General features: G+C 35.8%; 1 protein-coding gene across 9 annotated transcripts in view; it reads left to right on the top strand.

Annotated features, from left to right (window-relative positions):
• Positions 1-22,589, top strand: part of INPP4B (inositol polyphosphate-4-phosphatase type II B) — a 661,544-nt gene that overhangs the window by 475,959 nt on the left and 162,996 nt on the right. For all 9 annotated transcript variants that reach the window (XR_010383803.1, XM_064493334.1, XM_064493318.1 and 6 more), the window contains exons 11-12: positions 4,381-4,453; positions 15,535-15,682. Coding sequence is in view for 8 of the 9 variants with exons in the window: in XM_064493334.1 (XP_064349404.1) it covers positions 4,381-4,453; positions 15,535-15,682 (221 nt within the window). In the remaining variant the exon portion in view is untranslated. The remainder of the gene's footprint in view (positions 1-4,380; positions 4,454-15,534; positions 15,683-22,589) is intronic.

Below are 22,589 nucleotides of genomic sequence, written 5' to 3' on the forward strand. Positions count from 1 at the left end.
ATGTGATATTTGAGCTGAAATGTGCAGGAAATAAGGGAACAAGACACGTGGCTATCTGGGGGGAACAATAATTGTAGGTAGAGTGAATAGCAAGAGCAGAGGTCCTGGGGTGGCAGGATGCGTGTGTTGAAGGAACAGCAGGGAGGCCAGTGTGATTGGAAGTGAGGGGTCAAGGAGGAGAGTTGTAGGAGTTGAGGACAGAAGTTCATGGGGCAAGGAAGACAGATTGTGTCCCCCCTTGAAGGCCATTAGACCCTGAGCTACATGTAAAGACAGTTGAGGTGTTTGGAGTATAGGTGTGAAATCTGATTCATGCTTTAAGAGGACCATTTCTGGCTACTGTGTTGAGCAGGACCTGAAAGGAGGCAAGGACAGAAGAATGAAGTCTGGTTAATGCAAAGATTCAGGATAGAAATGAAGATGAGCTGGATCTGGGTGGTATTGATGGAGAAAGTGACATGTAGCCAGACTCCAGGTGGAAAGGACAGTCAAAAAAAAGCGGAATGACCATTTTCTCAGGAAAACTGAGAGAAGCAGGTGGAGGAGGCCAGGAGATTTTCAGATGTTAGGTTTGACATTCCTCTTAGACATCCAAGTGTAGATGTATCTAAGCAGTTGGAGGTTTGAGTCTGGAATTTAGGTGAGAGATCCAAGCTAGAATTATGTGTTTGTGAGTGATCAGACGATTTTTGGATGGTATTTACACCACGAGACTGAATGAGATAACTAAAGCATAGCAATTCTCATATTTTACAGCCTTAAAATTTATACTTATGTGGATTTTATCTATTGATATTTATTAGAGATTTTGGTAATTTGGATGATATCTATAGACATTTATCATATTAGAAACTCAAACAAGAAAAGTTTAATACAGAATACAAAAGACACATACCTTTGGCTGTCACATGATTATGTCATATAGCCTCTAGAAAATTCTACTAGGTACTTGTAAAAGAAAGAGGGAAACAGAAAGGTAATATTTTAGTGTTATTATGAAAATAAATTAGTCTTCACCCTGTGCTAGATGCTACAAAGGATCCAAAGACAAAAGTTATCAAGGACTTCCAGGAGACTCCAGACCAAACTTTGAGAACCATGATTTAAGGAATAAACTAACAGGTGTGAAAGTACTTTGCCAAGAAGTGTTGGTCTTGATGGATTCACACAGAACCTTATGAACATTGTTCATATGATATGGCTAATTTTCTAGTCCAGCGCTTGGCAAATTGGTATGTTAGCTGATAGTCAAAATCATTTAGCTCCGAGAATTTTACATAATCTTATGTGTTTTTTCTCCTTGGCTGCATTTACCATCAAATAACACTTTTTAAAGTATTAATCAAAATCAATAGGCTTATGGTGCTACATCTGGTACAAAAAGCATGTGATGTTTGTTATTCCTGCTCAGAATCACAAATGTAAAGTCTTTGCATTGAAAACACACACCATATAAGTTTGTAACACTGCGCGTAGCCATTATAATAATAGCCATGAACAATATATATTGCTAAACCTCCTTACGCACCGATTCCACATAATTTTAATCTTTGCATTCTCTGTAGCAGCCAGCACGGTGTAAAATTCATTCTAGGGTCAATAAAAAAACCCCAAAAACTAAACTAAATAGAACAGCTTAAGGAAGTAAGACTTAAGGTTCTTGTTTTGAAAACTTTCAATCTAAAAAGAGACACAGAGGTACACTCAGGAAACAGCTGAAGAAATTACTGAATCTAAATATGAAAACAATTAATTTAGTAAATATTTATTGGATATTTTCTGTTTATGTTCCATGGACTTAAATCTTGAGAGCATTCTGAATAGCAGAGCTGTAAAATACAACATTGCAAAATAAGAATATTAGGTTAAAATTGCCCTAAATGTCAGGTTTCCAGTGTGAATGGGAGATATGAATACATAAAAGTCATATGTCTGTATCCATTTGGTGAAATAGAACAGGCCTTTTGTTAGGAACAGGAAGTTGTAGGGTTGCCTCTGTATAGGGAAGCCGATTCTCAGGATAGTAGCCTGATCTCTGTGAGTTACGGACTTCTTCATGAGAAAGGTTTAATCTAAACCATTCCTGTAAGTCGTAGATGATGGTCTTCTTTTGGAAAGGGAGATGGCTTATAGCTAGTTATTATGTGGAAGCGTGTCAGGGACAAATCATGAAAGAATTTGAAGACCAGTCTGAGTTCATTGGATTTGATCAGGCAGTTAATAATCACTATACATCCTAGAACAGAACACTGATATGATGAATATAATGTTTGCAAACGATCACTTTAGCAGCCCTATGTAGGCTGAAAGGGGTAGAGAAAATATTGGAAATAGGAGAAATAAAGAATTTTAAGTATGTCCAAGCATCATTGCACATTGCTGTCATGATTTGGGAAGTGCATTTCCAAAATAGCTGTGGATAAAAAAAAAAAAAAAAAGGATTACCTCTGACTTCTGGTTGGTCAGGAAAACAATTTAAAGAACATTCCATTTTAAGAGCTGCTTGCAGTGATTCATTCTTTTCGTAAACTAGGATCCTAATATAAGCACTAAAAAATTAGGGGAAGGTATAGCTCAGTGGTAGAGTGTGTGCTTAGCATGCCCAGGGTCCTGGATTCAATCCCCAGTACCTCCACTAAATGAATAAACAAATAAACCTAACTCCCTCCCTCCCCACTCCTCAAATTTTTTTAAATTATGAAAGCATATTCTTTTCCCCATCAAGAAATTTCCTGAGTAATGTTATGAATGATATGAATGAGGAATGAGTGGTGGACTCTGAGGGTACAGGAAGTAACATTTAAATCAATGCTTTAAATTATTTGTCTTCCTTCTTCAAATGCTTCAGGGGCATATATATTCCATTATGAACAGTGACCTCAGTGGCCATGAATGGCACAGAGGGGCAGTCCCTGGAGGAGGAAGAGAGGAGTGGGGGGATGGTGAGGACACTTAGGGAGTAGCCCAGGCAAATTGGATACACCCTCCTGGGGAGGGCAGTCTGAGCCCTGGGAGTCTCTGGACCGCTCCATGCTCGGCACAGAACTCCTCGGCAGACGAACTTCCTGTGTTGTCATCTGTTTGCTTTCTTTTCATTTGCATTTATTTGTTTATGTCTGATGTATTTACTCTAAAAATTCACTCTCCTCCTCCCTTCATCTCCTTCCTCCTTTCTTTTCTTTTCTTTTCTTTTCTCTTTTCTTTTCTTTTTTCTTTTCTTTCTTTTCTTTTCTTTCTTTCTTTCTTTCTCTCTCTTTCTTTCTTTCTTTTTTCTTTTTTTCTTTCTTCCTTTCTTTCTTTCTTTCTTTCTTTCTTTCTTTCTTTCTTTCTTTCTTTCTTTCTTTCTTTCTTTCTTTCTTTCTTTCCCTCTCTCCCTCTCTCTCTCTCTCTCTCTCTCTCTCTCTCTCTCTCTGTCTGTCTCTCTCTCTCTCTCTCTCTCTCTCTCTCTCTTCCTTCCTTCCTTCCTTCCTTCCTTCCTTTCAAGCTGGAGATAGAAGGAAACTCACTTGAAGAAATAAATACTGGTCTCTCTGTGTGTGAATACAGGTCTCTTGACAAACTCCTGGGTGGGGCCAGAAAAGTTTTGCTTCCTCTGGAAGTTGAAGCAGAGTCCCATGCTTAGGGATGGACTGTCTGAGATACTGTCTCCCACTCCTGGTTCACACCCTAAGAACACAGCAACGTGCTCTCTGTGTCTCCTGTCTGCCGTCCAGAGGAGTGTCAGTTTTGTAAAGACCCATGAAGCTTAATCTATGAATCATAGGTTAATAGATCCATGATCTCAGGATCAGCTTATTTGTAAACTGCTTATTTATAAATAAGACATCAGCTGATTTATAAAACATCCTCATACTTTATGAGCAAGCGTTTGTATTGTTTGGCCAGAGACAAAAATCTCCTTTTGCCTTGTGAAATTAGATGCTACAACAGATTTTATCTTTTACTTAAAGTTGCCTTTACTTAAAAGCTAGAAAATAATTTGCTTTTTATTGATCCGAAATCAGCACAGGTGACAGAAACAGAAAGCCGTTTGGCTTGTTATACGTGATTTATTGTTGTGGGAACACATCTCTAGCATATTGGATACAATCTTTTTCCACTTTTCACTCTCTTTCCTGAGTAGTCTTTAACTCAAACTGAAATGTAGTCTATGATATCATAATATAAACTATATTATATATGTGTAAGTCAATGATCACCAGTTAAACAGGGTTCAGAGTAAAAATAAAGCTGAAAGTAGTTTTACCAAAATGTCTGGTTCAGCCTTTTTGAAAGCATGTGCACTGCCTCGGGTTTCACAAGCAAAACAAAAGAATTTCATTTTCTATTTGGTTAGCTCCGAAAACATTTTTTTTTCTTTTTTCTTCTGTTCCTTCCTAGTGTGCCCTGGTATGTGAATGTCCAGCTCCAGAAAGTGTGAGCAGAAAAGATAACTTACCTTTTTTGAATGCAGGTATGTACCTCCGTTTTGGAAACTTATGTTAATTTCATATGAACATAGATTTTAATATCCTGTGGACTCAGTACTGAACCTGGGCAGCGTTCCCACAGAATCCTGGTGAGCTCTCATCAAATACTGGTAATTATGGGAGTCAGCAGAGTGGGGAGGGTGACAATTGCATCCAACAGATAAATAAATACCTTGGCTATAAGGCAAAACAGATTCCTTTTAGCTGTTGGATTTTGTATTATCTGAAATAAGACACATTTGAAGAAGGAGTAAGTGTAAGAAATGTGAAGGTCTTAATTAGTTTGAATTTCTAATTATAGAGCGCAAAGTTGTTAAAGTATGTATATAGATTCAAGAGGAAAAATTCTACACACATTTGTACACTCCTGGGTGTGTATCTATATATTGTGTTACTTAGAGTAAAATGTTTGAATTTCAACAAAGCACCAAACAATGTGTTAAATGATGACTTTGAGACATCTGATACAGTTACACAATATGTGATAGTATGTATCTGTAAATTAAGGAACTGATCTTTGAGTGATGATATAAATTATGTTACCAGTAGTAATAACAATAGTAGTGACTATTACAGTGACAGGCAATATTCCAAAGGCCTCATACGCCTTACCTTACCTTGCTTTCTGATGTGTGCTATGAAGAAATTGCTCAAGGTCTCTACCTGACAGAGAGCAGGTCCAGAATTTAAATGCAGTGTTAATCCTAAGAGCTTCGCTCTTAATTACTAGGTCATGCTGTTACTAAAGACCCATTAATTAACAAGTTGGTGTAACAACAGATTAAACCTTAATATTTTTCTAGCCTTGCTATGTTGGACATTTCAACAGTGACAAAGATGGCGCGATAATCAGATTAGTGAGTGATACCAGACTTCAAAGGCTTACAAGTTCATAACTCCTAAAGTCTTCGCAGTTTTTCTCTGCAGGAAGTCACTAATAATAGGGGATAGAGAAAGTCAGGCAATGTTTTGACTCAAAGAACTCAAAATAGAATATAGCAACCAAAAACCAATTAACTGTATTTATTACTATAGTGTAGAAGGATTAAACCGGAGAGGAGCAACTACTTCTCAGCCTCTGACAAAATGTCATATTTTAGATGTTATTAAGGATGTAATTATCAGAAGGGATGTGCATCAGACAGTACAGGGACTACCCTGATAGCTAGACCAGCCATGCACCATAAAAACACTTGGTTAAGTTATCCTCAAATATCTAAAATACATAATGTATCCTCAAAGGTTCCTCCTCACATATACTTTTTCACCTGAAGGTTGACCAGACCTTTATCCTTTATTTCAGTGCATCCAGCTAATCTATTTAACGTACCCAATGTCAATTTTGAGAAATAAAATTGAATGTGAGAGCTATTACATACATGTGAAGTACAGTTTGAATGAATCAGGTTATCATCAAAATCACCTACCCTTTAATTTTAAGACACTTTTTAAATGATTCACTCATGTGAACCTTGTAATGTTGTATGCACACAAAAAGAAACGCCATTTTAAAAATACTGATTGGTTTAATATAAACTTCAGAGAGAGACAGAGAAAAAATGTCTCTCGGAGTAAGAAAATGTATTACCTAAGGAAGAAGAGACAAAGGGAATATAGTGAAAATAAATCTGCACCTCCTAATACTTGTGCCATTAAATCTGTAAGCCATGAGTCTTGGAAGCATACTAACTCTTCCAGATTACTAGGGTACAGTTCCTAATGTATAAATTGCAATATGACAAGAAACTGTAATATGACAAAGACAAGTGACACAGGAGTGATGGAAGCATCTTCATTCTGCAATGTAGATATACTTACTTAGTGGAGTGAAAGATGATTGATGGCTGCTTTTCCCTTTTCCTGGAGACAACAGTTTTGGTGCTGATACTCCACTGAGTCCTGCTATTTCTCTACATCCTTAGTCCAGGCAATCTGAAGAGGCACTCGGAACCCAGAATATTTGCCATAAATATTTCCTTTGAGCCTTCTTATGTTAGGGAAAGATACGGCTATGGGACAGTCAAATGTTATAAAAGCTAGATTAAAAACATTTTTAAATACAACTGAATGCTCTATATGACATGTTCAAAATGTAAACGTGCGTTGTGCAGGGATAGAATATGTAGCTAGAATGTGTACTTTTGACTTTGGCCTTTGTGTACCTTGGTGTTTGTTCTATGTGTTTATCTGTCTAAGCTCAGGAACCTTGGAATTAATCCTTTATATTCCCATGTGGTACTTTTTAAAACTCTGTAGGCAAAGGGAGCTATTGACATTCTTCTCAAGTCTTTGTTTCCATGTATTAAATGGAACGCGCCAGCCTCCAGTGAGTTATGAAGTCCTTCCTGAGTGAGTGGAAGAGGATGTCATATCTCATAGCTGCTCTTCACAGTTCTATTTATATCTCTAGAGGTTTAATTCATAACTCAGGAAATTCACGTATCTGTCGTGAGACGAAAAAGAAAAAGCTCTTCCCCCTGAGGTCTCACTTTTTCATGCCCTGTTTGCCTTGCAAGTTGAGTGTCTATGTTGGGAGCCATGGGGAGTGGAGGACAGGAGGAGAGAGAGGATGAGGGGGAGGGGGAGAGCAGGCAGAATTTACAATTTCTTAAAAGTTGGTATATAAGTACCTTTGCTATATGAGAAAACAGATTCTTTTCAGCTGTTGGGTTTTATATTTTTCTGAAACAAAAAAATGCACTGGAAGGCATAGCTAGTATTAGAATTGTGAGGTTCTTATTTGGACTTTGTTATTATACAGTTCATCAAATAAAGATTTACCTATTTAATGATTGGTTTATTCATTTATGCAAAACGGTAGTAAGAACATTTAAAGCTGCTCATTGTTGGGGACTTGTCTGCAGAACGGGGAGTAGGGGAGTGAATTTTGAACATAGAAATACAGGTGGCTGGTCTCTTCCCTGGTCACAGAGTTGGGTGTCCTGCCAAGTCACATCGGCTGAGGCACCTTGTCTTCAGCAGAGTAAGGGCAAGGCTCTGGTGGTGTTAGTATCAGAACACTGGACAGGCTGTCCCAAAGAACCAGTGTCACAGCCTGAATTTGCTAACCAGCAGTGTGACCCTGACAGACCGGTCAGCTTCTTTGGATGTCAGTTCTTTTAAAATGACCAAATTGACCTGGACCGTCTTTGATTTCCTTTTTGGCTCTCCATGTCTGAAGTCTGAAGAGGGTCGTTTAGCTTTTGCTTTGTTTTCCTTCTGTTTAGAAGTACTTCATTGAAGTATTCACTTGAATCTGTTTCCCATGAAGTCACATATCCATCCTTTGTCACTTACGGTTGTCTTTTTTTGGGAGTTATTTATATTTAATAAGCCCGTAAGCTTTTAAAAAATTTTGTCAAGAAGACAATTCTCTCTGGATTTCCCAATTTTACCAATTTTCTGTGTAAAAGTATAATGCTGCGGAAAACTTCAGCCTGTGGACTTGGCTATTATTATGCCAAATCTGAGGGGCTAATGGGCCCTGTCACAAAGTTTCCTATTATCTTCACATTTTGAGTGAGGTTCCCCCTGTCAGCAAGCATTCGATCTGATACAGCATCTTTCTTGGTTGAACTGCATACTTCTTGAGTCATGAAATTATTCCTGATACATTTTTTAAAGACCACTTTCATGCTGTGGATTAACGTGTGGGCCGCCTGTCCCACTCACATATCTGACAGCGATGATGTCCATGACCCTGTAAGTCGGAATCTAAGCAACAACTCTGCTCTTAGCCCTAAATCCGAGCAATTTCCCTCCTGTTTGGAGAATTTATTGGTGTTTGTCTTCCTGCCTCACAAATGAATCACACTTTTTCTCAAAAGAGTTCACGCTATCTTTGGTTCTTTTTCTCCAGATAGGGTTAAGCCATTTACTACTGTTGCTTTACAGAAGATGCCCGATTATGAGCTATCGAAGAAGGTACGTTGCTTATTCATTTCTGTGTCTGCAAGGCCAGACCACAATAGGAACTCAGGAAGTATTTGTCAAATGGCTGATAATGTGTGTATCTTATCATTTGAATTTATGCTTCAGGTAACAGAAAACTGCACTGTTATTCTTTCCATGGGAAAGATGTTCAAATTTAATTATTTAGGTTTGAAATAAAGGAATTTATTACTAAATTCCTTTAAAATCACTGCCCAATTCTCATTTTTAGTTAAGTTTTTTTCATGTCTCATTTGGCACCAGAGAGATAGTCTTTCACAATACCACACAACTGAACTCAGTATTGGGGTAATATTTCCACTACCACCTCCATCCAAAGCAATGCATAACAATATTTTAAAAGATATTTTCATATTTCAAAAATACTTCCCTCTATACTCATTTTGACTCCTGATAAATTACAGCCAAAAGCAGATCCCCAGTTTCCCCTGTTTTTTCCTTTTCATTCATGAGATAGTAAATCAAATACCTTGTCAAATTTTAGATGGTATCAGTTTAGACTCACAAAAATATCTCTGTTGTATTTCTCCATACTAGTTTAAATAGATTGTGCCCTTGTATTTATAAGTCTATGGTATACAAAATATGGGGCCATATTGGCTTATAACACCGGCCCTTTATTCTTTATATTTACTTACCAGATTTCTTTGTCATTTGCTGTTTTAACAAACCCATTAACCTTACTCTTTAGGAGTTTTTGTATGTTTTTATTACTGTGTACTAATATAGTTAGGCTGTTAAATGGCTTCACTGTCTAGTATTCAATGAAATCATCTCTTGGACACCTTTAACTTCAACCATCTTCCTGCTATAAGTTCATCACCTCCTCCTCTGCCCACCTTAGGTAAAGGAGAAGAAAAATAAAGGCAAGAAGATGATATAGTCAAAAGTTTAACATCTGGTGGGCAAATGTGAGGCTGGCTTTCTCAGCTGTGGTGTTTTCCTTCTTTTATTCTGATGCCTGTGGTCTCCCTTATAGTGAGGTTTTTATTGTCCTTCCCTCTTGCATTTTTGCCACTCAATTTACAGTTTGGGGGGCCCTACCTGTTCTCTTGGGGAAAGTGATGTTGGGAAACATCTGAGTTGTAAGGTTTAAGGTCATTTCTGTGGGATGTTTGCATTTACTGGGTACTGTGCTAGGTGCAGGAGATAGATGAGGAAGAAGAAAACAGCACAGCCGTGGCCTTCATGAAGCTCCCATTCCAGTAGTGGACTCAGCAGTAAACAGACAATGATAGCACAACTGGTAAGAACCACGATGGAGATGGGGGTGGGGAATACAAAGGAGAGACACCCGGAGGGAAGGAGGAGGTTGAAGCCAAGGAAGGCTTCCTGGAGGAGGTGCTGGCTGAGCTGAGTTTATAGATGATTACTTGTAACCAAGAAAAAAGAGGGTGTTCCTTTGAGGTGCAGGGAATGCCTTGAACAGAGGCAAATTGACAAGAAACAGCTTTTCAGTGAACTATGGGTCGTTCCAGGTTGCTCTGCATGAAACATGAACCAGAAAAGGACACTTTTCTAGATGTGTCCTTTAATGACTGAATTAGAATGATCAGAACAAATCATTCAGCCTAGAACAAATGAAGCAAATCATTTGTCTGACTGCCCAAACTCTAAATCCAAATTCTACACACTGAACTTACCAATTGTCACCAACTGGAGACTACATTTCCACAAATACTATCTTTGTGTTTTATTCCAACATCTGTAATAGTTTTCCTTACTCCTGGCCTTGAATTGAAGATGGGGCGCCAAGAGCTGGTGGGTTTGGCTGGGCTAGGGAAGCAGCACTTGGTCCAACTTGCTTTAAATCCTATTTCTATTCTTTTTTTATTGTTGTTGCTTTAAAAACAACATAATAACATAACTTAGATTTTATGCCATGCGTAAATAAAGTTAATTTTAAAATTCCTGGGAATTTATTTTGTTAACAGTTTATTTCATCCTTTTTATCTTAGAAGAACTATTTCTTTGTTGTATTTTCTGAGCTCCTGTCCTGTTTTCTTACCCTCTCTTTTCCATCGTCATGCTTAGGACAGTGTTTTAAAGATTTCTATTTAGGTTTGTTTAGTTCTCATCTAATCTTAAAAAGAACCAATCTGCATTTAAGATGTATGGATATAAATATAAGATATTTTCCAGGACAAATGAGAGTGTGTCATTATCTAATTAGATTACACAGACATATCTTTACTAAGTCTAATGTAGCATTTGGAGAATAGGCAATGCATGTACATCCAGCTGAATAATGAAACACTTAAACAACGGTATAATTAAAAGCTACAGAATGAGTAGATTCTCCACAAGAATTTGCAGTACATTAAAATGGTGATTTTTGTAAGGCTTGAAGCCAGTTAAGTTAGATTCCACGTGAATATATGACTTCTACGACCTCCTGAAAGCAAGCAATTGCATGAAGGTAATCACAGATGAGCTGCCCCTGGAGAACTGTGTTAAAGACAACCTGATGAAATAAACATTTGGCATTTCGATGATCTCCTCAACCCTGAATCCTGGTTTCCAAAGTTCCCTGTTTAATCCACTGACATCCCCAACACAAACACAGAAAAGGGAAAAATCATCCCTATGATGTCTCACTAGTTTATCTTTTCAGCCCCAGGTTGGCTGAGCAGCCATCTTTCCTCACGTGTTGTCTGTGTGTTGGCTTTGTCGAACGTTTCCTTGGCATCTTTACTTTGATAATTCAGAGTTGAAACCCTAGGCTTTCACAATTGCTGAATCCCATGGAAAAGCAGGTGGTGTGTTACCTTGTTAAAGAGGACCCGTTACAGTGTCTGGTAGAAACGATGCAGAAACTTGAGTTGTGCTGCACTTTAAGGAGAGAAAAAATCTTATCATTTACTTTCTTTCTCTGTGTTCACCTTAGGGGATGGATCTCAAGGGGAATGTATTCATATCTGGACCAGCTTATTATCCAAATCTTTACCGTTATTGTCATTAGTAAGACCACGATGGGGTCCAAAATATCTTCCCTACTTTTCTCTTGGTAGAATCTGTCACATGATGTTGTTAGCAATTATTTTGGCAACAGCAGTGAAAAAAAAAATGAATATGGACAGGGCTCTCTTTAAAAAGAATTTATAATAGATGTTAGTTACTGTTGCTGACTTGAGCCTATTGTGTGGTCAGAAATGCATCTTCTATAGGAGAAACACTTGGCATTAGTCGTGAGCCAGAGCTGAAAGTAGTGGGCTCATTTACACAGCTGGAGTGTGTGTGCAGAGCTGCTGAAATTGTATCTCTGCTATAGGGGAGAAGCATTTATAAAATGACAAAAGCATTCATCATTTATGGCCCACTATTCAATATTTGAAGCATGAATACCATGCCTTTCTTTTATGTGAGGACGACAAAAATTTCCCCACTTTGATCCCAGCAAAATTTTGTGTTGAAAACATCATGTCTAGTCTGTTTGTAACCATGCAACAAATTTCACGGTAATTAAAAGTCAGGCCTTTTTTTTTTTTTTTTTTCATTTTCTAAGTGATACTCCCTTATATGGTATCTCAGGCTACAGAGTAGTTCTTCTTGCTTTATGCATGGTAGGTACTCAGTAAGCAGTGCTGCTGGATCAAACTGCATTGTAAAATGGATCCCACTAGGTCTACATTGAGATCCTAATAAATATATACAATTTAGTATTAATGTCTGGAGATCTATGAATTTCAAAAGGTTAGAACCTATAGCATAAATGTTAGGAGACATTATGGAGAATTTCTTTTCTTGGTAGATCAAGTTGCCTAATTTTCTTTCGTTTGCCCCAAACATTTTCCTTAAGAACCAGCTGCATTCCCACAGGATCCTTGGATGTTTGTTGTGTACTGGGTGGTCAGAGGAGAATTCTATACCCCAGTAATCACACTGTCCTTGATTTCTACCTAAGTTATTTCAACAAAGTTTTATATTTAGAACACAGTGAAGAGCATTAAAATGAAAATACTAAAATCAAAAGTTGAAGGACTAGTTTGGGATAACAAGTTAAATGAAGAATTTTATATTTTGAAATTTATTTAAAAATACAAATTTTCTAAAAAAAAAAAAAGTTATTTTATAAATGACAAGAAAAATCCAAAGATTTTTAACCATGTTTTGGGTGATGCAGAGAGTCTGTGTAATCTTGAAGAAAAAAAAAAAACAGAGGTTAAAAAGCAGTGCATATACTGACTGTAGATAAACCTAGTAATTGAATATTTACTTAGGTTACTAGGAAACATTTGGACATTTCCCAGACTGAGTTTTTGTCTTACTGTAAAAGGATGTGTTTACTATGTTAGCTATATTAGAATTCCTGAGATACCATAAATGGTTTACCTGACTGACAATATATTGAATTTCATACGTACACTTTTCCTTCTCCAATTCTAGAGATATGACAATAGAGGGTATGGTAAAATTCTTACATCTTTAAAATATTATCACTCTAAAAATGAATGAAATGTCATAATTTATTTCATTGACTGGCTGTAATTTATTTTATTTCTGTTAAAAAATATATCTGATAAGGGCTAATATTCAAAATATATAAAGAATTCATACACATCAATACCAAAAATAACAATCTGATAAAAATGTGCAGAGGATCTGAAGAGACATTTTTCCAAGAACGACATACAGATATCCAACAGGTACATGAAAAGTTGCTCAACACAACTATTCATCAGAGAAATGCAAATCGAAATCACAATGAGTTATCACCTCACATCTGTTAGAATGGAAAATATCAAAAAGACAAGAAGTAACAAGTGTTGTTGGCAAGGATGTGAGAAAAGGGAACCCCTGTGCACTGTTAGTGGGAATGTAAATTGGTGCAGCCACTATGGAAAACAGTATGGAGATTCCTCAGAAAACTGAAAATAGAACTACCGTGTGATCCAGCTATTCCACTTCTGGGTCTATATCCAAAGAAAATAAAAACACTAATTCAAAAAGATACATGCATCCCAATATTCATAACAGCCTTATTTTCAAGAGCCACAACATGGAAATAACCTAAGTGTCCACTGACAAATGGATAAAGAAAATGTGGTGCATATATATATATATATATATATACACACACACACACATATATATATGACTATTATTCATCCATAAAAATAATGAAATCTTGACATAACGAATCTATGACAACATGGATGGACCTTGAGGGCATTATGCTAAGTGAAATGTCAGACAGAGAAAGATAAATACTGTATGATCTCAATTATATGTGGAATCTACAAAACAAACAAAACATAACAAGCAAAAAAAGAACTCAGATTCAAAGGACAGATGGTGATTGCCAGAGATGGGGTCGGGGGAGGGGGTGGGTGGAATGATGGAATGAGTGAAGGATGCCAAAAGATAAAAATTTTCAGTTATATAATAAATAAATTACGGGGATGTGATGTACAGCATGATGACTATAATTAATATTACTATATTACACATTTGAAAGTTGCTAAGAGATTTTTAAAGTTCACAAGAGAAACTTGTGACTATGTATGGTGACAGATGTTGACAAGACTTATTTGGGTGATCATTTCACAATATATACAAATACTGAGTCATTATGTTGTATATCTGAAACTAATATAATGTTATATGTCAATTATACCTCATTAAAAAGACAAAGAAAAGAAGTATAATTAGCCTCATATATGGATCTGTGATAGAAGCTGACTGACAAAACTTAGAGGTCATGTTTATGGCAAAAATATAACCTTTTTGGACATGCAACTCTAGATTTAAAATACTGTCTCTAAACATACTGGAAATATTTGACTGTCTTCTAGCTTCTATTAGTGCTTTGGAAAAGTGAACATTCTGGCTAATTCTTATGGGGGTAGATAAGTGTACTGGGAACTTTGAATCTGGTCATTGGAGAATCAGATATTTGAAATCAAGATTTCTGATGCAGTATTAATTCTGATAATTCTAATGTCCAGACTGGACCTCTGAGAATGGATAGTTGCAGGATGGATGAATAGATCCTCATTTTAATGTTCAGATATATGTATATATCTACTCAGGTAGTGAAAGAGATCAGTCTTATAGAAACCTAAAATGTTGAAAGGCTTTTTACCCTATGCATTGAGGAGACTTGAGCCACATACCAGGCTCCACATTGCTTAGAGCTTTACGTTCATTTCAACATCAAATTCTGTTTTTAATCAGTTTTCTTGGTAAACAGGAGCCAAATAGTCATAGATAACTTGACTGGTGGTTGACCTGATATTTTGTTGTCCATTAAGCTTTGCTGTATTGCAAAATATATCCATTGCCCAACAGCTATAGAAATAAAATCCTGCCCTGAAATTTAGGGCTTGGGAGTGCAATGGGAGTGCTGGCCTCATAGAAAAAGCATCAAATATTATCTTAATATCTAGCCCAACACGTTTTCTTTAAATCTTTTAAATCCTTGATGACATGACCATGTTCCTTCTCCCCAAATCACTGCTCATGCACCCCAAATATTCAGTTTGTTCATAGCCCCCCAGCCTCTGATAATATATGGTTTCTGGAAAGTATGTTATTGATTCATTGGCACTAAATTATGCATAATATTTGAATTGTAGTAGATCTTAAGCCAAGGAATGAACCGTTCTGACGCTTAAGAAATAAATCACTTTTGTAGTAGGGTCATTTAAAACCTCTAATATAACATATCAATTGTCACCTACTGTATAAGTGGGTAAAGTTGACTAACAGTGATTGGAAGAAATTCAGAAATATATGTTTTCAAAGTAGGTATGATATATAAATTCATATATTTTTATCTATATTTATAAATACATATGCTTCAAGAACATCTTTAGAAGAGAAAGGAGTTACTACGTGGTAAATCAGAGAACAGTAGCCACATTTTTTATTTGGAGTTTAATGTATCATTTTTTAAATTTTATGAAGACTGTATGTCCTAGAACCTACTGAAACAAAGATGTAAAAGTAAAATTCTTAGAAAATCAAATACCTTATGGATTATGATTTTAAATTTTTGATCAGATCAATAATTAGAACGCTACCCTGATTAATGATTTTGTTCATTGATCTTGATCTAAAGTGCGTATCTTTGTAATTTAACTATCAAACTTTTATTTTTTTCTCTTCCCAGTGTTAAAGAATCCAGTGTGTAAATTATATAGATTTCCCACATCTGACAATAAGTGGATGCGAATCCGGGAGCAGATGTCAGAGAGCATACTTTCTTTTCATATTCCTAAGGAATTGATCTCTCTTCAAATCAAAGAAGATTTGTGTAGGTAAGAGAAAATGATTTATGGTTGCCTCTTGCATTATTTATTTTTTTCTATAAAACGTGTTTTTTCTTTAAGTATGATAATAACATAAAAGTCTAGACCTGCATTGTCCAGTATGATGGTCATGAGCCCTGTATGGCTGTTAATCACTTGAAATGTGATTAATCCAATTTGAGATGTTCTGGAAGTGTAAAATACATACCAGATTTTGAATTCTTAGCACACACACAAACAAAAAAAAGACTGATTTCATAATGAAATGTTAACATTTTGGCTATATTGAAGTTACATACAATATATTGTTAATTTTACATACTTTTCTTTGTACTTTTTACATATGACTATGAGAAACTTTTAAATTACATGTGTGACTCTCATTTATGGCTTGCATTATATTTCTGTTGTAAACTTGGTATCTAGCCAATAACCTGAACTTCGAGCTTGCTTATAATCTGTGTGTCTTTACCTCATCTAATTTTGATTACTATTTCTGTAAGAAATTCCTACTTGACTCTTCTTTGGATTACTCATCTGTAACAAGACTTTCAGATATTTGTTGTTCTAAAAACTCTTTGAGATGATTGATAAAGTATGCTATGTGAATGGACAGTATTGTTAATACAACAAAATTAAATCTGTTGCTATAGTACAACAAAAGGATTTGAGAGCTGATTGTTGATAAGAATATTTCTGAACCATGACTAATGAAACAATTTGTTTCTCTGCCTTATAAACCTCTAGTGACTAAAAATGCTGTTGTTACACCTCATTCATTATACTACAAATACTGTTAGGGCTCTAAAACTCAGAAGATTGGCAAATATTTTTGAGTTAACATTTTGTAACTGGTGAAATACAGCAGAGTGTGAAATGTACAAAAGTTGGTATTCCAACATATGCTCAAAAAGAGTTACCTGATAGCATTGTACCCCTGTGGTCTCTGCGGTCCGTAGGGATGCCATATTGACCTTAGCCAGTGAGCACACTCTGGACAGGGCAGTATTGACAGTATTTGTTAGGACAGGAATGACTGCACTAATGCTGTATGTCCAAGTGAGGGGGGAAAATAAAAGATAACAAACAGAACCTGGATTTTAGGGGAAATCAGACAGAGAAAAAGAGAATTGTAGTATAAATTAATATAATGTAATCATTAAATTATATTATAATATGCAGTTAATATGATATAACATAATATAATAAATTAAATTGAGAATATAAGAATGGGACATCCTTCTGCAAAAGGACTTGAAACATTTTTGTTGATTGGGGGGAAACTCCAGCCTAGACAGAGCTTTATTCTGAAGTTCTTTTCTCAGCCTCTTTTACCCCTCATCTTATGCAGATCCCAGAAAGTATGTTACTCGCCTCAGCCTTCCTTCCAACAGCACAATTTCAATAGATTTTCTCACCTTGTTTGATGAAGACTGTGGGTGCTGTAGTGCTGTTTGTCTTTCAGTACTTGCAAAGAGGGCAAAATACTTCATTTGCACGCTTGGAAATCTATCCTGAGGGAATTATTATCAATTATTTTAATTGTTAATTAATTATTATTAATTTTTTTTAAAGCTTGCCGTTTTTTCCTCCAGAAGAAAAAAAAAAGTTGCCAGGGCAACTTTATATCATGGTCATTTACATTGCTAAGGAACCAAAACAACTATTTTCTGAATCTTTGAAAGAAATATTAACTAAATTGTATCATTTTAGTTGGTGAAGAGCAGTAAGTAAATGAGGAGCAAATATAAGTTGTCAGTAAGTCCTTTTTTATATTTTGTTCTGTGTAGAACCTGTGGACAGATGGAGACAGTTATGGGTGGATAGAGAGAGAGACAGCCAGCCAGCTAGACAGGCAGGCAGACAGAGAGATACAGATGTACAATATTTTCTTTCTTTTCTTTTCTTTTTTAGGAAAGTCAGTAAATACAGTATGAACTTAGCCATATATCAGGATTCACAAAAACTTTTTCTTTTTTTTTTAACTTTTTCTTAAAGCACTAAATAGTAAATACTTTACAAAATAGTTTACAAAAGCGAGCTGTCCCCTCTTAATTACCAAGATGATGAATTTGCAAACATGATCAGTCCTTGACTTCTGTGAAGTCTGGATTTTGGAAATCCTACACTTTCATGATACATTGACCCTTTTAATCTCCCTTTTCAGCCTAGATGTAAACTTTTCTACTTAAGCTGGTGACCAAATGCAGTCAACTTCTCTGAGTTGATGTGTTACCATTTCTCTGTAGGAGTGTTTAGGGAATTATCTGAATATTTTGTTACATAACTTCTCCCTTACCAAGGGAGTGGAAAGTGGAAAACTGAAAAGACTGCTGTGATTGATCTCAGCCTCATAAACTCACAGATAAAGATTTCCTAAATTTGACTATGGATTTAATTGTGAAAGAAAACAGCAGTTAAGGAAGGGAACTAAGGAAATATGAGATGTGCTTATAATCACAATTGTATCTGAAAGACAAATTATTACTAGTGTTTCATTTTTTAACTCGGTAAGAATGAAATTCCACTTACACATTTGAGTGTATTACTAATTTTATCACATCTGGGTTTGATACGCACTTAAGAGTAAGTTAGCATGAGCCTCTTGCAGGGACCACATGTGTGCATAGTTTTGCCTCTTTGCATAACGGATACCTTTATGTATAAATGAGGAAAATGTTATCCTTCTCAGCCGTGGAGTGTGTATGTTGGCAGGTACATAACGATGCAGCAGTTATTTTCCATCACTTATACACGGTGTCTGTCCTTGACTGCAGCTGCCATCTAACAATTCTCTTGCTGTTAGGCTGTTAGTCTCTTAGTCTCTTAGTTTATATGACATTAGACTCAATGGGAACTACTTATATTACATTTGAGGTTGTACACACACAAAGTCTTAGGGCTTTGATAGCATTTAAATTCTTTGGGGGCTCCTTTTGATTGACCTAAGCATTAAATACCTTCTGCATTCAAGTTCAGGTACATAACAGCTTTTGCATTGGCTGTGAGGTGTTTTCACAGTACTACAGTTTGAATTTTATATTATAGTTTAGGTCCAAAATAATCACAAGCAGGAAATCCTAGAAATCAATTTATGTTTACTGCTGTGAAGAAAGGCTTATATTGTGCTTAGCAGTTTTCTGATTCTTTGCTCCTGGAGCCATATTTTACAAATATATAAAATGTATGGTGAATTTTTTTTCTAGAAAAATGATATATGCTCACTATAGAAAACAGTGAAAATACACAAAATATAAAAAAGAAAAAGGAAAATCACTCTAAACCCACCACCCAGAAGAAATATTGTGTCTTTATGTTCTACATCTACTCTTAATCTTCATGAGCCTCTCAATGGGAAGCAGAGTTTTGGTCCCATGACTCTCCCACCCTGTATCATGTTTAATTTCTAGAAGGAAAATAGACTAGAAATACACTAAACTATTAGTAATATGCACACTAACACTAGCAATGATTATTTCTGGATGGTGGATTTAGAACAGTAACTGGGTTATTATGGAGTAAGTATAATGGAAAGGGAAGGAGAGAGATATGTTGAAGATGGCTCAGAGATGCGAAATACATCAAGGGATGTGTGTGTGTGTTTGTGCGCGCGCGTGCATGCGCTTATATGCATCTTCCTGTTTTAATAATGCCTCAAGCTTTAACTTCTTTCGGCTTGGGTTGCACACAGACAAGTTATGTAGGTCTCGCCAAACTACCACCTATACAATTTTTATAGCTTGTTTTCGTGTTGCTACATACTTTGTTTATGTTGAGTGTTTTCTTCAGATTTTGCACTACTTCAAAGGTTAGCTGTCCTTATCTACATTGAAATATTAGTTAATTGATAAGATGATGGAACTTGTGGAGTTGAAGCTTCATGACAGCTCTACACACGGTAATAAATGACCATATGCAAACATATGTTTAAATGGGAGACTTTGGGAAGCCATAGTGTGTTTGGCTTTATCAAAAAAGTATACTTTTCTACCTTATAAAATGATGGAAACCTATTATGGCACAAAAAGTTTTAAAGAAATGAACTTTCATATTTCAGTGAAAATGAACTCCATGGTCCATAAAACACCCCAGGAAAAAATTAGTTTGATTAATATCCTTCATTTCTTCCCTATACCTGTTTTTCTTCCTTGGTCCCAAAGGTGGGGAAGGAGAGAAATTTTCTGGCATATAATTTTGGGAGTCTAAGAAGAAAGAATAAGAATATTTTGTAACAGTTGACTTTAAGGAGTTCTTAGATTTTATAAGACATAAAAAAATTTGTGTGTGTCATGCAGAAGAACAGTCTTGTAAATAAAATATTAAAAATATGAACCAAATACTTTAGTAGGGAAAATGTGATAGGATTTTGGGACACACAAACTCTAAAAGTTTTCTAAACATTTCTTTGAGAGAATGTACATAATTTGTCTTAGATGATTTGTGTTTGTAACCATTGTACATATACTAAATTCATAGTGATAAAATGTTATGTCAGTGAAGACAGACACTTTTGTTCAGTGTTATATATTTCAAATATTCTGTATTTATTTTTAGAGTTCTGTTACAGACTGTGAAAGTTGTATCTATCTATATCTTAAATCTATTTCTTGAGCATAGTATATTCTTATATATTCAAAAGATGGTCAGTAAGATACATTGAAATCCCAGGTTGAAAGCTTACTTGCCGCACTGAGTACCATTTTAGAGACATGTTCTACATGCTTACTTAAATATTATCATATACTGTTAAATTGGTTTTCTAACACTGTACCTAGTTTAAGAGAAATGCAGAAGATACTCAATTTTCTAACCTTGCACCTTATCTTAAAGCATAATGAATAAAAAATATTCATTATATTTCAAGCTGATTATGCTACAAGTGCCATTTTAGAAGTGTTCAAAGTATATATTAGAAATTATAAACTAGAACTAGGGTATATTCAGATAAATTCTACTTCAAAAATGTCCTCACTATGCAGAAAGATATACGGTAGGATTTTACAACGTAGAGAGTCAGCCTGTCCACTTAACGTGGTTTGATGACATTCTCAAATATAATTTATGTACTTTTTTTCCAAAATTTTTTTATCACCAGACAAGGTTCCCCCTTTGCACAGCCTACGGGCAAGCAAGGGCTCCTGTCTACCTATGTTTCCAACCTCATCTTACACCTTATTTATTGTGGCCTGGCTGAAGCAATGACTTTTGAGTCATCTGTTGATATTTGCATACTTAGATAAAATAAAGACACACTGAAAATCTTTACTGACCTTAAAGAAACATTGACTAGTGGGAAAAGTGATAGGGAGCCAGCTATTGTATTTAGATCTCATATAGATCGAATGAACCTCAAACCGATGACTTTCATGGCTGTTTTTATAATGTTGTCTCTCCTACTTGGTTTCTCTTTGTGCTTCTTCTGTCTCTCTTGCTTGCTTTCTCTGAGGAAAATCTTAAGTCCTCAAGATCCAAAAACTGATGCATAAAATATATCACATCAGGACTCCACTGTTGACTCATACCTGATTAGTGTTATTTCTTCTGTTCATTTTTCTTCATGCAATGTTGATGCACAGTTGGAATACCATGCAGTATTTTATTTATCATGGAAAATGCATTTGCCTTACCAACTCCCAGTATTGAGGGCAGATGCTATGTGCCGTTAAGTTCCTCATTATGGATTCTTGGTATCATTTAATGAGAGATCCTGTAGAGCGCTTAGCATCACCAAGCTGGCAGTAGAAATATGTGTTTTATTTTGATCTTTGGTTATTACAGTATCCCCACAGGAACAAATAAGGAAAAGCTCATTCAGAAACATATTCGGCTATTGTGCCAAGATTCTTTATTTCAAATGGATAAAATAGGTAAGAGTGTGTGTTGTGATGATAAAAACACAGCATTGGAATAATTATCAATCCGAGTTTGAAACCTCTGTATTTGCCATTTGATACATACTTATAATTTATAGAAAATTACTTAATATCTCAATTTTCTTTTTTTTTAACTTTTTAGATAATAACTTTATCATTTATCCTGCAGGACTACTGTAGTAATTAACTGAACAATCAGGAGACTTTAGCACTTATGACTATGGGATTTGGTGTGTGTTTGTGTAAGTGTACCTCTGGGGTTGAAACCTGGCTCCCCAACTCCACTTAATAGCTGTGTGCTGTGGCACACTTTACATTAAGTATTCTAACCTTCAGTTTCCTCGACTGTAAAGAAGGGATTAAATAATAAGTGCAGATGTTATTTTGAGGTTTAAAATGAGCTGTTGATGAAAAATGCCTGGTGCATACATACATACATAGGCCTTTCATGTGCAGAAACCACTCTTACCAATTCTGTAAAGAATCATATTACAGAGTAGACACTCAGTATATCAAAACTATTATTGTTGTTTTTCACTTTAGCTGAGTGTTGGTAGTCTTTCAGACACAAAACCAAGCCTATAATTTATTTCAATTTCCTTTAGTTTGCTAACCTAGCATATGCCTCATAGGTATGTTTACCATATGGTGTCACAGATTTCCTGCGGGCAGAAAAGTGGCCTGGGCATGTCTTCTCCCACAAAGCTGATGTGCTTAGAGCTGAGACTGATTTGGGGATGATAGTCAGGTTCAGATTAGTTAGAGCCTTCTGGGACACAGAAAAGAAAGAACTTGTCAATTTTCTTATTGTGTTATTCCTGGAATCTAGCATAATACCTGGCATAAAATAAGCACTCAGGAACGTACTCTTTTCCCAAGAACAGCTGAAATTGTGAGAAGAGAATGACATGATTACATTTAGAAAAAGGAAGACATGAGTGGAGGGATAAAACAATTCAGAGAATATTGTGGTTGCCTAGGTTAATAATGATGGTGCCTGAGACCACAGTGGGGTGTGGGGGAAATGGTGAAATGTACAAACA

The sequence above is a fragment of the Camelus dromedarius genome, chromosome 1, assembly GCF_036321535.1.
Source record: "Camelus dromedarius isolate mCamDro1 chromosome 1, mCamDro1.pat, whole genome shotgun sequence".
Taxonomy (NCBI): Eukaryota; Metazoa; Chordata; class Mammalia; order Artiodactyla; family Camelidae; genus Camelus; species Camelus dromedarius.